This window comes from Photinus pyralis, unplaced genomic scaffold, assembly GCF_008802855.1.
Source record: "Photinus pyralis isolate 1611_PpyrPB1 unplaced genomic scaffold, Ppyr1.3 Ppyr1.4_LG3a, whole genome shotgun sequence".
Classification (NCBI taxonomy): Eukaryota; Metazoa; Arthropoda; class Insecta; order Coleoptera; family Lampyridae; genus Photinus; species Photinus pyralis.
The window spans coordinates 10,528,653-10,545,701 of record NW_022170509.1 but is presented as its reverse complement, the minus strand read 5'-3'; the positions used below and the strand labels follow the sequence as shown (position 1 = coordinate 10,545,701).

The 17,049-nt window shown below is 36.8% G+C and overlaps 1 protein-coding gene across 2 annotated transcripts; it reads left to right on the top strand.

Annotated features, from left to right (window-relative positions):
• Positions 1-1,125: 1,125 nt before the first annotated feature.
• LOC116165635 (eukaryotic translation initiation factor 2-alpha kinase-like) lies at positions 1,126-9,966 on the top strand. Of its 2 annotated transcripts, none has more exons than XM_031480243.1 (13): positions 1,126-1,426; positions 1,474-1,594; positions 1,644-1,794; positions 1,840-2,017; positions 4,924-5,300; positions 5,366-5,491; positions 5,541-5,646; positions 8,006-8,272; positions 8,617-8,757; positions 8,835-9,255; positions 9,306-9,447; positions 9,500-9,693; positions 9,743-9,966. In XM_031480243.1, the coding sequence occupies exons 1-13, from the start codon at positions 1,314-1,316 to the stop codon at positions 9,902-9,904; spliced, it is 2,499 nt and encodes an 832-aa protein (XP_031336103.1). In that variant the 5' UTR covers positions 1,126-1,313; the 3' UTR covers positions 9,905-9,966. The 2 variants fall into 2 exon arrangements, with proteins under 2 accessions (XP_031336103.1, XP_031336102.1); XM_031480242.1 differs by having other exon boundaries at positions 5,360-5,491.
• The last annotated feature ends 7,083 nt before the right edge of the window (positions 9,967-17,049 follow it).

The following is a 17,049-nucleotide window of genomic DNA, read 5'->3' as shown; positions in this document are numbered from 1 at the left end:
GAATGATCAAAATTTATATAAATATTACTTCTGGCCCAGAATTAATTTAATTACACGCGAAATGAATTTGAGTCAGTTTATTTTCATTGCATCAGCATTCCTTTTTTTTAGTTTAGTGGTTGTGTTATAAGTTGTATATACAGGGTGAAACCTCTCAAGGTGACGCCGTTGAAGAGGATATCTCACATGGGCCGTCTATAGCTTCATTAAACATTTTTGTATAAGTTTGCATTCCAACAAAAGTGAAAAAAAAAACAATCTAAAACCTAGCTAGAGGTACAAATCATTGAATTTATAACTTATAAATTCAATGGTACAAATGATAAAAAGAAACGCATGCCTATATCACCGCAGGAGGAGGAGGAGAAGCAAAAGAAGAGTGTGGAGGAGAAGAAGGCGTGGCTCCCAAACGATAAATTCTCATATTCTCAGTTTACTTTTGAAAAAAACATGCATATGTAATTATATGTTTTGATATATAAAAAGTACCTATTATAGATATTGAAAATAAAATGTTTGTACCATTATAGCATTAAGTACACTTTTATTTACCTAAAACAATTACCACAAAACCATTCTTTGTAAGCTTTGTCTTGATTTTACTCTTTTGAAGCTTCTTTTTTACTTTACATCCTTTATATCAGTTTTACAAATGGCTACCGAAAATGGCCGAATGTTGGAACCATATATATGGTTGGAACCATATATATTATGGTTGGAACTCCCACTCAGGGTTGCCAACTTGGGCGATTTATCGCAAAATGGGCGATACAAAATCCAAAAAAGCTCCCATTTTTTAACATTTGCGATATATCGCAAATTGGGCGACTCCGAAAACGCTTACGGGAACTTATTACATTTAATTTCTCTCATTCTCATTAGTCTCATTAGGACGTAGTATTTACATGCGCGCATATCTGTTGTTTTATTATCTGTTGTGTTACCTTTAGCTACTATCTGTGAATATGGGATTTTTTAATATGAAATAAATTCAATTTTATTTTGTCGTTTTATTGTGAAATTTATTTGGAAAACCTTGCGATTTTGGGCGATTTTAAGAAATCCCAACTTTTGCGATTTTGGGCGATATCCAGAGATCATTTTGGCGATATGTGTGAACGAAAAGTTGGCAACTCTGCGTCCCACTGCAAAAGGTAAACATTGCATAAATGACGTGTAGGGTAGGATGTTAAAAACCCTCCATTCAAATCTGTTCATTTTCATTTTGAATAACAAAACCTTTTCAATTTAATCGCCAAGTATGTGATCAAATGATTACGATAAGATAAGTTATGTAGATCTCCGAGTGAAAAATGGTTTCCCTAAACTTTCCTTTTCTATGTCTCCTAATATGTTCCCTTCTATCACTAAGTACGCAAGATATCGCCCAACTGCCTCACTGTACCGAGGATAACAAGCAAACAGAGTGAGTTTCTCCAACGGATGTGGATCTAAGTAATAGGAATATTTTAGGTTAATATTTGTAAGCACACTTGATGGAGCGTTTTCTGCTCTCACCTCCACGGGAACTCTGGCTTGGCAGATTGGCACGGGACCTGGTTCTCTGTTAAACTCTAATATACACCAGTTAGAGGTAGGTATACGAGTCGATTATTATCTGTATAAAACATCCGGTGTCTTAGTTGTCAAATAATGGCCAATGGATTCGAATTATACCTTCGTTGTCGGGCAGTTTATACAAATTTAACGGAATTACTGTCGATCCACTACCTATTTCCGCAGATTCTTTATTAACATCATCCTTTCGATATTTAGACGATTTGGCCGTTGCAGGTAAGAGCGTGTGCTCATTAGTTGCGAGTTAATTTGTAATTTCAGGTGGTAGAGAGGTTCGAACGTATGGGGTTGCGTTACATACAGGACAGACTCTGTATGAATGCTCATTGGGAGGATGTCATAATACAACCGAGTATACAGAGGATGTGTTGGATGTTATTATTGTCGAACGGAAGACGCACACAGTTCGTGCTGTCGAACCTCGCACTGGTGTTGAAAGGTAAGCTATTGTGGTCATTAAACAGGGGTGGGGGGGTCTATGCCACAGTGCTCAAAGGCTGTTTTCGTACCTCCTCACTCACACACGACTACTGGTGATATCGCATTTCTTACTGTACTTATTAAGAAAGGACCATTTTAGGTGCACATAGTATATTTTTGTGCTCACAAAACATAAAATATATTAACCATAGTTCCGAGACTTCCTGCAAGCAGTGCCATCTGCAGGAATTCGTCTTGTGATTTAAAAACCTCGCATGGATGGCAATATAAAGGGTTTGATAATTATTTAGCAATTTTTTGGTTGTGTAACATGCGTGAATGGTCCGTAAATACGGTCCTCTCTTTGTAATGCGTTTGAAAACGTTAGGCGCCAAAGTTATGAATAGTGATTGGTTCAGAAGGAAAAATTTTGTTTATTTTGTAGTCGCTGTCTCGTGAACATCACTCCACTTAAGTTGATTTAGGACCTCGAGGAATCTGATTGGTTGTGTAAAATTAGTTTATTGGTGGAAAAGATTCGCGTCATTAATCACAAAAGTAAAGTAGTGGGTTGTTCTAGGTGAAACGTCAGGCAGTGTGCGTTAAACCGTGAGCAAAGTTATCTGTAAAATTAGCGCAGGGGGGTGTTAAGTCAACCACCTGAAAATTACCGTAGGGTGGATTTTATCTTGTGTTAAAATGTGCGGTGAGGCGTAAGCTAAGTCGGTCGAATCAACTGTTATTTTGGATAACCCTCAGTTACAAGGGGATAATTTACGCCTTAGAAACTATTACTGTGAATGCGACCAATAGCGGAAGTTTTAAACGTACAAAATTAAAAGTGTGCTGAATTGCGAAATAGAGGATATGGTTGCGAACACGGACAACAGCGCGAAATTAAATTCTGGGACCCTGAAAACTAGAAGAACGGATAATAAAATAAAATTTCTTGTTGATGATTTTTATTTAACACACGTTACGCCACCTGTATAGGTATTTCTCTGTAAATTGATTGTAGTTAGATTAATTTTATCAATGTTATTTCGTAGTTTTTCTTATTCTACCGCTAGAGGTCATGAAGATTCCCTATTTTAAATTTCTTCCCTTCTCTTCTTAACGCTTGCGTACAAGTGATACCAAGATACCTGTACAATTTCATTGTTTGCTTTGTTACTTCGATCGTTGTTACTATAAAAGAACATAACACGCCACTTTTTTCTTCGACTTTGTATGGTGCTTTTTTAAAATGGTTTTATATTGGATGTGTATTAAATATCTGTTTCCTTGTGTGTTGTGTGTACATTACGTTACTTTTGTTGTTACTTACATAGTTTACTGTTGTTGGATAGGAATTGAGTTATTTTTGCTTTGTACAGTAGTCTTCTTGAGATAACGGTTATTTTTGTGAATTTCCATTTATACCTACAACTCATGTCAATAGAAATTTTTCTTTTGCTGTCTAACGTAACTTGGATTATTGTTGATTGCAATTTCAGTATTCGAGTTGATTGACGTGTCAAACATTAGATTTGCCTCGCACTTATATGCCGTACTGTTCGTAATCTCCCTCTCTCTTTTTGTTTTTGTTTTATCTGATTGCAGATTATTGGCAGACAGCGGCTTTCTGAATTCAGACGACATTAATTTTATAACAGTATTGAAATAAAATATTATGTATCACTCACGATTACACAATTTATAACAGCCCGAACTATTAATGACTTCGGCGTCGTAATTGGAATTGAACTGAATCATACTTCGATTTGATTATATAGCAACCCCCCCTCCCCTCTTTCTTGACATCTCCGGGAAACTTCCGAGTCTAACTAATCTTTCATGGCGCCTCGATGTTTATCGGGAGTTCTGGAATATTCGCTACAATATATTAAGTAATTATGTATAAAAAGGCACGGCAGCAGTAGTCACTTTCTCTTCAGTAAAAATGAACTTAGATTATTAATCATTATAATTATTTATGAAGAATTCGTATGATGCCATTTCAAGGTCGAGTTTTTTCAATAGTTTTAAAACATGCACTGAAATGATGGGAATTTTTACGCAGGTGACGCTTCTTGCGGTAAATGTAGGAACTAGAGTTTATATAATTTAGAGGTTTTGTGTGCACAAATATCTATATATCTGTTAACGAACGTTTAGTGTTTGTATTGTTACAAAAATATATATTTCTCCAAAACCATAGCAGTATACACAGTGTGTCCACATAAGTTCGCAGCATATGTCAAACTTTTCTATTATTAAGATTATGTAAAAAGTTCTGCATGATCTGAAACACAAAATGCTACCATCAGATATAAACTTTTTTCAAAATTCAAATAAGTAATGTGAATTTTGCTCAAGAGGAAAAATACCTTTATTTGTTATAATATCGAAAATTGTTATCAAAAAATGTCCTAAAATGACAAAATAATTTATTTTACAATTATTAATTTGAATATAGTGCTAAATAATAATTGCGTAATAAGCTTAATTTTTTTCTTGATAACAATTTTCGATATAACAAACAATGGTATTTTATTCTTGAGCAAAATTCATATTATTTGACATACCTCGTATACGGCTGAAAAATTGATATCTGATGGTTGCATTTTATGTTTCAGATAATCAGAATTTTTTTTTGTAATATTAATAAAAAAGTTTCCAATATACTGCGCATTTAGTGGACACACTGTATATATATTGTAAAAAAATGATATATTCAGAAAAATAATGCCGGTTTTTCGTTTTGTTCAACATACAACATCAGCCTTAATGGCATGTTAATGATCATTAACAAAAACTGGACATTGCAGTCATTTTCGGTGTGAAGTCTTAACATTGAGTTGGAGGTTGTGGTCAGACTCCTATTTTTTTTGCTAAATCCAAATTAACATGAACTACAAGGTGTACACTCTGTAATTCCAACAGGTGGAATTTTACCGTTGGTCAACACAACATCAAAATACCGTATTTAAGTTGTGTCAACACTAATATGAAAGTAACCAATATAAATATAAGCGCCGTCTTACCCGAAGGTCTTTTGTCGGCGTCCCATATGGAGAAACCCACTAACATTATATGGCAATACAAATTTGATACGCCGATTGTCGCGATTTGGAGATGGGATGGCAGAGAAGTGACACCGTTAAATTTGTTCAGTTCACCTGCGGTTATGGTGTCAAAGAAGAAGGCCGACACACCGTCTATCTACGTAGGGATGCACAACAAGCAGTTGTATATACACGAATCAACGAGCATGAAGAATATTTTGCACCTAAGGCAACGAGGTGGTGATAAAGATTCGGGTAAGTGTTCTGTCAAAATTCCCCCGCCAGTGGTGGCAGCTAATCGCATTACTGTACAGTTATAGAAAGTCAAAGTTTGGCTAAAATTCCATGGAAACCCGTTCCGGCAGTTCTCGAGATTGATGGAATAGATAACGACACAGATGATTCAACCGCTTTGTCAGTGTTATATGGGTCCGAGTATGTCAATGGTAAGGTGCAGTTTTCCGCAAATCCTTCAATTAAATGAAGCTGTCTTAGGCAATGGATTTTATCTCTATACAGACGAGAAACTTGTTTGTGGTAACAATGGGACAAATTCAACAATCCCACCAAAAGTATCACAGGAGACTATATGGGATTGGTGGTTAGTATTTTGTAGTGTTTTGCAGTGGAGAACTTAAGACTATCTATCGCGAATCTTCGCGCACTATTCATTTACATTTACAATAGTGAACAAGAACAGCTTGTTAACATGTCTCATGTGACATTTTTGTACACTGACATGTCTAAATAGAGATATCAATTTTCAAAATTGAGCCGTTCAAGGCCTAATTCTTTAGCGCAGTTTCCTCAAAGTGGAAAAAACGCTAATGACTGCACTTTGTCGTCCGTCCGTCACATGTACTACTTCTACATGACTGAACCGATTTTGACGACATGGAGCTTATTTGAAAGGGCTTGGTGCAAGAATCCCGTGCGTACCGATATTTTTGGTTGTGCGCATGCGCAGTGTCAAAAATTTGCTTAACGCATGTGCAATGCTAACTTTTTAATTTATGAAGATATTTAAATAAAACTATATGTAAACACCTTATTTACAAAAGCATTTAAATGAAATATAATATATAGGCGCTTGGAATAAAAGCAAAACTAACACCAAATTCAAAGTTTGATTTTGCGCATGCGCAATGCCACACGTATACGCTAGCGATTACCCTAACGGGAAGGCAACCAACTAAGCACAAATTAATTAGCGGTAGCTACGGGAAATCAAATGCAGGAAAGAAAAACAATATCCTCTTATAATTAAGGGAACAGAAAGTAGCAAAAGCTTACATTGCAATTAGACGTAGCGGTAGAAATTTAGGTGCAAGACAAAGCAAAAGCAGTAAATACGGTACAGTAAACTTATTGCGAAATAAATTTAGGAAAAGTACCAAAAATTCTTACGGCACTTACAAATATCACTAGCAAAACTCCAAAGACAAAATATTGATGATTTAAATATGGTTGCCGAAGTAAGTTTACGAAAAAGTGAAAAAATTATGGTACCTACGAATGTAAGTTGCAAAGATCTAAAAGTCAAAAGATCCTCTTTAAACCTGCTATAAAATTGGGCCATGAATTAAAACTTCTCGTTGTCTTCCGTATTTAAAGGACCACCACTTCCACTACAGAATTTTTTCTTTCTTTGTGAAATTTCAAATAAATCGCCAATTACAATGGAGGTAGCCAAACGTCCCTACTCTACTATGAAACGCGCCATTCTTCGAAATACTTGCGTCCTTGTTACTCAGCACCAGATGTGCATTTTCTTGAAATTAATTCACTTTTCCCTCATAAAGACTACTTTTCGCAAACCATTAAATAAAATTATTTTTGGTGTTTCGTTCGAAATAACGGCTACATGATAATATAACATGGCGTTACACAACAATACAATCGACTATGGTCTTTTTCCTAACGAAATTCATTCATTAATAAACATTTTGACATCTTTTGGCTACCAATATGTTGGTCACCAAAAATACATATCTTCGCCACCAGCGTTTGGTCTCTTTTCCAACAAAATTGCTGCATAAATAACGATTTTAACATCTTTTGGATAAACATATTTGACCGCAAAATCACTTCGAGAGCACTGAGCAATCGCGTTTTGGTCTTTTTACTAAGCGAATTAGTGCATAAACACTTTGTTTACAAATCCATATGAATCACTTCTTGATGGATACCAAAGAATCGTCTTTGGTTTTTTTCCCAACAAAATTGGTCCATAAATAACGATTTTAACTTCTTTTGCCTAAAAATATTGTGGTCACGAAAAATGCATACGGATCATGTCTTAGGCACTGAGGCATTGAAGTTTCTATTCCAACAAATTTTGTTGCATAAATAAGAATTTTAACCAATTTTGTATAACCTGAAGCCGATACAAGGTTTAGGACTGAACCTTAGCGCAGAACGACGGACAGGACGACAAAGTGAGGAACCATGGTAACGTCGGTAAAGTTAGGTATCTGTTCATAAGCAAACATCAGTAACCGTGAACCAGGTACTTCCATTCCAAAACGCGCCTACCTTTCTGAACCCAACGAACTCGACTAGCGTACCTTTTTAAATCAATAATAAACCTGCATTATGGCCACGTGTTCGCCTTTAAACAGAACTCAGGTCTCCAGAGGTCGTGGCAACCGCGCTCGCTTTCTGCAATACGTTTATTGTTATGGATGGTTATCACCAGACATACTTTCGTTCACGTTCGCTATGAAGCCCATTTTGAAAATTAGGTAAATGTACTGCAAACGATAAACTGACAAGATTCTTTATCATAGTCAGGGCCAGTTAGAGTACGGTTTAGGTCAATGAGATATTTCCATCTTTGATAGGCTTAAGACTTAGCATTAATGTTGCTATAGTCTTTGCATAAAAGAAATAGACAACAGAATGCTGAACTTTATTAACCACAAAATCAAGTGACATGTTTACGATTTCTCTCATTTTAGGAAAGAAGCTCTCGTAATTATTATTACGTTGATGTTTATTTTCAACATGGTTTTCACCTACAAATTGCCGCGGTTTTATAAACATGACAATGTGGTCCTTCCTGCTCCGCCATCCGAAACTGACGAAACGGCATTCACCTCCAGATACATGACCGAATTTGATCCGATCGCATGTTTGGGTAAAGGTGGTTTTGGAGTTGTGTTTCATGCCAAGAAAAAGTTCGATGAGTGCGAATATGCAATCAAAAGGATTACTCTACCAAAAAGGTAATTTTTAATTTAATATCATCTTATGTGCTGCTGTAGTTGTAAATAAGCTTAACCCCCAGAATGATAGTTCTCTATAATTTTATTTTGCAAAGTGTCTTATATTATTATTTTTTATGTGAATTTGACATTAGTTCTTAACTCCTTATCCATTATATGTTTTTGGTTATTATATGTGATACATCAGGGGAGCATAGTGCTAGCTATGTGGAATTCGTTTCAGACATGGGGGGGGGCTAAATTAGTTCATTAAAATGTCACGTGATACGAGCTTTAGGGGGAGTGGCCTAAATAAACTTGATTCACTTGCTATTGATTCACCTCTACAAATTTTAAATTACTAGGGAAACGGCCAAAGATCGAATGATGAGAGAGGTGAAAGCTTTGGCAAAATTGGATCATCGTAACATCGTGCGGTATTACAACGCTTGGTTGGAATCTCCTCCATACGGTTGGCAAGTCGAGCACGACCAGCGCTTGTTAAGGTTGGTGTTGAACATTCGAGGGCGGGGCGTAATTAATAATAATAATAATTATTATTATTAATACTTTTTCATTTTAGCGATTTTAGTTCGTACAATTCCACCAGTGCTCCAAGTCGCCTGTTTTCGACATTCGCGAAAAATGTTGAATCGCATTGCTCGTTTGAGACCGGATTTTTCGACGAGTACAACAGAAATGAGAGCGTTGGCGATGGTTCGTCGATTGTTTTTGAAAATAGTGCGAATACTCCAACATCAAAACGCTCTAAAGAGAGCACTGTTTCAAAGTACAACCAAAGGCGGGATTCCAATTCGTGTACTGTATGCATTTCGCCCATATACCTGTATATACAAATGCAGTTGTGCTGTAAACAAAGCTTGAAAGAGTGGTTAAGCACTTGCTCTGTTAGGGATCGAAGTCAGTCCCTGGCAATATTTGGGCAAATAGTTGAGGCTGTGGAATATGTTCACTTCAGACATTTAATACATAGGGACCTGAAGGTGTTACGCTCTGTATTGTGGTTTATTTATTCTTATTGTTTTCCATACAGCCCAGCAATATATTTTTTTCATTGGAAGGGCAAATAAAAGTGGGAGACTTTGGATTGGTTACCAGTATTAAGGAGTATGATGCGGATGATGATGACGATTACTCCAAATTATCCCTTAAAAAGAGTTATACAAATGCAGTTGGTATAACGAGCAAATTTAATTTGAAACACAAAATCACTTTTGTATATTGCAGGGACACATTTGTATATGAGCCCAGAACAACTAAACGCTCAGCAATACGACTCTAAAGTTGATATTTATTCTTTAGGTATAATATTGTTTGAACTCCTAGTTGCATTTAATACTGAAATGGAAAGGGTCAACGTTTTATCAAATGTGCGTCAACGTAAGTACCCTAAGGAGTTTACTGCAAAAATTTCGAAAGAGGTGAGTAGTGAATGGACACATATAATTGCATGTTATATACTTCTCTTAGCTTCCTTTGTTGAATTCCATGCTGTCGAGTAATCCAATGGAGCGTCCCACGGCGACGGGCATTAGGGAACGGCTTTGTTTGGACGATTCTAATAAAATGGATGACTCAAGGTTCAACTTCAATCTGCCCACTTCAACTTTTGTAAATACGTTAGTTAATTGATACTTAATTATTTGTACATTCCTACGCTTTGTTAATTTATGAATATAGTTATAAGGAAATAATTTTTTTTCCGCAAAATGCATTTCCATATATACGGGGTGTTTCAAATGGGTAACTTGTGTTGGTACAAATAAGACTCTTAACGTATGATGACAATCCTCTCTTCTTAAGACCATCCTGATCGTTACTCGCCGAAACTGTCCAGTGGCCTGCGACGACTTCCTACTGCTTCGTGCAATTGATTCACGTAGGTTGGTTCCTTTAGGAATATTATGATGACGTTAAATAAAATTCCTATACACATTTTTTTTTGAAATGAGGTCATTAAACTTGCTTTTTTAACAAGGCGTTACTATCGGAGATTATTTATAGCAGAGAAATTAATATATCGTCCTGGTATGTAAAGCAGACACTGAAAATGGTGACTTATCCTATACCTATTTACAGTTGACAACTCTGGGGAACAATTACAATAAGCAACTCGATCTAACTTTTGATATCAAAACGTTGGACTTTTGCAGCACTTTCAGATCTAGGTAGCATTCAGTAAAGACTGGGTGGTATGAATGGAACACTACTACTTTTTACTACAGAATTCTTTTATATGGTGGAACGTGAGACACAATCGGGGAGGGAATTAAATAAAAGACAGAATTTTTGTACGTCCGAAGAGAATAAGAAAAATGAAATTTATTACGCACGAGGCTTTGTTCCGTTCCAGCAAGAAAAAAACCTGGCGAGACACACAAATACAAGAAGTAAAATAATGCAAAAAAGAAATACACAAATCAAAACGAGATATAAATGGCATCATAACTACAAATGGAAAAACAAGATAAATCATTTTAGTATAAAATAGTGTAAAAAGTGATAAATTGCATGTGCCTAAAGAACGTCACAATGGGCATGACTTTTTTCCGACATCGTCCATAATTAATTTAACACGAAAAAGTTCGAATGTCAGCAGTAGGTATATAAGTAAACCATCAAATCTACAAATCTCGTATTTTAAACGGAAAAAAATTTATTAGAGCCCCCTCACTTGTATTACGTACGGTCTGCATGAGGTTCTTCATTCCATGGAAAAAAATGGTTAAATCAAACATTCAAGGTAACAACATAAGTACTGATAGTATACTCTCCCGCGTGAACACGTTAAATGATAGTGAATCCTGTAATAATTCTCCCCAAGCCGGTTCAACGACTGCGCAGAACGGTGTCTTGAATTTACTTTCGTATAAGGTGTGTTACTTATCTGTAGGGGTGTTATTATCACAAATGCTTTCTCAGGTAGGCGATCGGATTCTAGCAGGTAAACGATAAAATCTTCACGCATCAATTTGTACGTTCGAAGTCAAGCTGCGAATATTTCACGCTACACGTTAAAATTTTTACGAACGAATTGCTGCGAATACAGACTTCTGTTTTGTAGGCTTGCTGGAAAAACTGAAACGTCACACAGTCAACTCGCTGAGTTCTCTTGTTTTTTTGTAGATATACCGCCATACGATTTAAAGGTTCTCTAACACCCCGCCGCAGCGGTTATTAGAACTATCGATTCAAGTCGAAACGACGGACGTAATAAACGAAGTACCTGCGACAACAAAACGTACACCAATCAAATATCACAACCAAATTGTATCAGGTATCGAGTCAAATGACGGACGAAACACAAGAGACCTCATAAATACTAGTGGAAAAACACGATAAATCAATTTAGTACAAAAACACATCTACGGTTCAATTCAGGCAAAACAACATAACTCGCATAAAACGGCAAATTTCCACGTACATAGAAACCATCAAAATGACCTGGCTCTATGTACTCCAGCTCCGGCTATAATTAATTTAACACGAAAAAGTACTAGTGAAAATACAGCAGTAGGTATCCATGCTAATTCACATCCCGAATCACATATAAAACAGAAGGAAAGTTAATTTGAGGGCTCACCTTCTCGTATTGCTTACGCACAGTCCGGCAGCGGGCACGAGATAAGGGAGCAACGTATACAGCGCAGAATCGGAACCGTGCTCCCTTCACGGACATAAATTGCTAATCGAATCGTACAGGCGATATCACACTGATAATTTTACATGAATGCAAAAATAAATACTTTATAAAATTATACAAAAGCATAAGCTCAGTAAGGGTACTCAAAACAAAAGCTTGGAGCACGCCACGCCTTCGATAAATAGATATTAATATTTTATATAAAATGAAAATAATAGCAAATTGTGAATCCAAAGTTTGATGGTTAGTACGAGAAAGAATAAATTACGAGATACGAGCTACTACAAAATAAACATTGCGCAAAATCCTTGGCACGCCATCACGCTACACCTGCTATTAGTCGAGCCCGGGTCGAAATTCCGTTATTTGTACACTAGTAACATGGCCGCTTACAGTGAGGTCAGGTTAAAGCAGCAACTGTATTGACCGTATGTATACATATCGTTTTAAGGCGGGATCTACAGATTTTGCGCCTATGGGCCTCTTGAAATCTTCGACCAAAACCCTCCCCTCCTCCACCAGTGAAAAGCACTTTTATGCAATATTTTTTACTTCTTACAAAGAATGAGTGTTAATACGTTTAATATGTTAATTACTTTTGCTCAGATTGATTTAATTATGTATAGTAGCATTTTCCAACTCATTATGACCACTTCTCCGTCCGTCCATCCGAGGCCGCAACTACGTTTAGTTCGTTATATTTTAATTAGGTAGCCTATAGTTCTGGCACCGGAGCCAAGAAAATCTTGATCATTAATGTGCGCATGCGCAGGCTGCGCAATTTCAACTTTTTTCTTTAATATATTTTGTTGAAATTTTAACCGCATATGCTTCTAGTAAATGGAAATATATCGCCTACTGCAAAAATCAGATGTGCGCATGCGCAATGCAAACTTTTTTTATTTATTTGAAATTTTAACCATAGATTCTTTTAGTAAGAAAAACATAGCCCACTGATCAAGGCATGGAAAATGCGCGAAAGTTTCTATAGCCTTAGGGCGAAAATCGTTTTACTTGTTTATGCTTAAATAATGAAATTTATAAAGCGTTATTTGTAGTTTGAATTACAAACAAACAACTGTTTAAATTTAGAGAAATATACTCCCTTTTTATTAATATTTCTGCATCATTACATCCCACATCAATTTCAAATAACGTATTTCAAGCTTTTTATTTTTCAGTTTAAACAGGTACAGAAAAATTGTGCACGACCCAACGAATTAATATTCATTATACCTATTATTATACAATATAGGTATAATGCAGGCTCGCCACTGGTCACGCACAGCAAAAAAAATGCAAACAGTTGATGGAATAAACTAAACAAATATAGAAAACGAGCTCCTGGGTATGGCTATAGCATGTGCAAAACTAAATTTTAAAACTGATATTAGTTTTGCTTTTATTTAAAGTGTATAAGTATGAAATTTAATTTAATTGCTTCCATAAATAAAAAAGTTGGCACTGCACGCATCCTACACAAAACCATATTTGGAAAATGGCGCTACATTTTAAATTTTAAACCTGATGTTAGTTTTGCTTTTATTCCAAGTGGCTATGTATCAAATTTCATTTAAATGCCTGCATAAATAAGAAAGTTGGCACTGCGCATGCGCAAAACCAAATGTTTAAACTGGTGTTAAATTTGCTTTTATTTCATGTGGCTATGCATCAAATTTCATTTAAATCCCTCCATAAATAAGAAAGTTGGCACGGTGCATGCGCAAAACCAAATTTTGAAACAGACTTTATATTTGCTTTTATTCCAAGTGGTTATGTATAAAATTTCATTTAAATCGCTCCATAAATAAGTAAGTTCGCACTTCGCATGCGCAAAACAAAATTTTGAAATTTGCGTTAAATTTGGTTTTATTCCAAGTGGTTATGTATCAAATTTTATTTAAATGTCTCCATAAATAAGAAAGTTTGCCTGCGCATGCGCAAAACCAAATTTTGAAACTGGCGTTAAATTTGCTTTTATTCCAAGTGGTTATGTATCAAATTTCATTTAAATACCTTCATACATAAAAAAGTTTGCAATTCGGTTTATAAATTGTTGAGATGCAAAAAGGGCACTTTGAATGTTGATCGATTAGGCTCAATTTTTGGAATTGCGTTTTATATGGCTAAAGCTATACCATATATTATGGCTATACGCATATTGAATTTCATGCAATTCGGTTCATAATTCACGGAGATGTCAAAAGGGCCTTTCTTATTTTTTGGGCTACATTATGCCAATTCACGAACTCCGATCTGCAAATTTGATAAAGAATCCATCTACTAAGTTTTATCGTAATCGGTCCATTCGTTATCGAAATATCGTGCTAACGACGGACAGACACCGCAAAATTATAAACTCGCTAGGAGCTCGTTAATAAACGAAAAGTTTTTTTTTTTTTTTCATATAACAGAAACTATTTCCTAGGAAGTAACGATCTATTTGTGTCTGTCTTTTACGATTCCTACGCGCGTGATAGCTAAGTTTGTCCCAATGGACGTCCTTAGTTGTTTTTGAATTTATGTCAGCTCGAACGGTTTCGTCCTCTTGAGCCGCCTAAGGGTAAAACGAGACATCATGAGCCTGGACGCCTCTTCATTGATGTGTTGTTTTATTCTATTTGCATGTGAGACAGCATGTCTCTTAATGATGTCGCTAACCATCTCCACTCCGAGGTCACGGTGCAGGTCGGTTGCTCGAACGTACTTAGGTGCATTGGCTATATTGCGCAGCACTTTATTCTGAAACGTTTGGATTTTATCGATGTGGTTCTTTTTAGCACAGCCCCATATCTGGATCCCATATGTCCACACTGGTCGTATTACCTGTTTATACAGTAATACCTTATTGTACGTTGAGAGCTCGGAGTATCTTCCCAGGAGCCAGTACATTTTTTGGAGTTTCATGTTCAGTTCCACGACTTTCTTTTTGACATGTTCGCTCCAACGAAGTTTTACGTCAAGGTTCATACCGAGGTACTTTGCCGTATTGGAGGGCTTAATGTATACGCCATTAACAGCTATTGTGCTTTGAATGCGTTTTTTATTTGTAAAGTTAGTGTACGTGGACTTAGCCTCATTTAATTTAATTCGCCACTTCTTGGTCCAGGCGGTGACGTTATTCACGGACTTTTGGAGTTTTCCTGCTGACTCTTCAATTGTGTTTCCGACTGCCATTGTGTTGAACGTCTGGGGCATATCGTTAATATATAGCAGATAGAGTACAGGCCCTAAGACACTGCCTTGTGGTACTCCAGCACATATTTTCTTTAGGTCAGAGTAGGCATCTTCTTGACGAATTCGGAATTTGCGATCTGATAAGTACGATTGCAGTATCAGGTAGTACTGCTTAGGTCGGATTGAATTCAGCTTGTGCAGTAAACCTTTGTGCCAGACCCGATCAAATGCTTGCGCTACGTCCAGGAATATCGCAGAGCAGATTGCTTTTCTTTCTAGTGATTTTTCGATTGTATTTGTAATGCGATGTACCTGATCCATGGTTGTATGTTTATTGCGAAAGCCAAATTGGTGAGTTGGCACTAGTTGGTACTTATCTATGATAATCTTCAGTCTTTTCAGGATTAACTTTTCGACCAGTTTAGATATAATCGGTAACAGTGCGATAGGACGATACGATTCTACATCCCGATGATCTTTTCCAGGTTTCGGCAGCATTATTATCTCTGAGACCTTCCACACATTCGGGATATACCTCAAGCGAATCGATGCATTTATGAGTTGTCAGTTTAACCAAAGCTCTCCTTTCAAATTTCTTGAGGATCGTCCCTGTTATTAGGTCGTACCCAGGGGCTTTTTTTGCGTTGAGATATGTAATTTCCTCTGCAACCTCTTTTGTTGAGACCAGTGGGATCGTGTCTTCATAGTTTTTTGGTGTTAATTCTGGAAGGATTTCGGTTCCTGGGTTGGGTTGGAACCGTTTCTCAAGGTGATCCGCGAATGTGTCAGCTCTTTCCTGGTTGCTTCTGGCCCACTTTGTGTTATCTTTCCATAATGCTGGCATTTGCATCTTTGGGTGCTTTAGGTATTTAGTTTAGTTGCTTTCCATATAGAGTATTCTGTGGAGCTGTCTGCAGTCAGTCCCGACAGAAAGTTGTTGATGGATTGTTGTTTGATCTCCCTGATTTCTTTGCTTAGTTGTTGGGTTGCCCTATTCAGTGCTGCTTTGTCATGTGGTGCCCGTGTTTGATGCCAGCGCCTTCTCAATTTACGCTTCTCGGCAATCATGTTTCTAATTTCTTTCGGCAAATTTAGACCTTTTAGCCTTTTTCTAACGAGAGGTGTACTTTCCCATGCTGCATTCGGTATAGTTGTGGTAAAATCGTGCACCTCTTGCTCTAATTGTTCAGTTGTCTTAAGTGGAACATGTAAATTGATGCTATTTTCAAGAAGATAGTTGAAGTATTCCCAGTCCGTATGCTTATTGGTAAGTGTTGGGTCTGGGGTTTTGTAATGATTTGATCACTGATTGTAAGCAAGATTGGTGAATGGTCCGAATTTAAATCGTGTCCTTCTTCAATGTTGGTGTAGTTGGCTGATATGTTTTTGGTGATGAAGAAGTCTATCAAGTCTGGTACTTTATCCGAGTCCGTGGGCCAGTACGTAGGCTTACCAGTAGAGATGACTTCACATCCGTATGCGTTGATGGCATTATACAGCTCGCGTCCCGTTGTATGCGTTAATCGGGAGCCCCATCAGTGCAGGTGTTTTGCATTGAAGTCTCCTCCTATGATAAATCGATAATTAAATTTATCAAAAAGTTCTACTGCCCTGCAGTGATCGGATGACCAGGAAGACGATATATTGCGCTCACAGTAAGCTTTTGTTTCGTTGTTGTTATTGTAACGGAAGTAACTTGCATGTTTTCTTCTGCAATTTTGTCTTCTTCGTAATGTTTTATATTTGCTCGGATTATAACAGCGCTACCTCCTCTTGCCTTGTTGGACGGATGTATAGTGTGATATGTTGTATAGTTGAAAAATTTAACATACGTTTCTTTTCAGGCAAATGTCTATTCTTTCTGTACTTAAGACTGCTTGAAGCTCATCTTTGTGTCGAAGCAGTCCATTCGCGTTCCACTCCATAATTCGTAGAGAGCTATCCATTACCTGAGTTT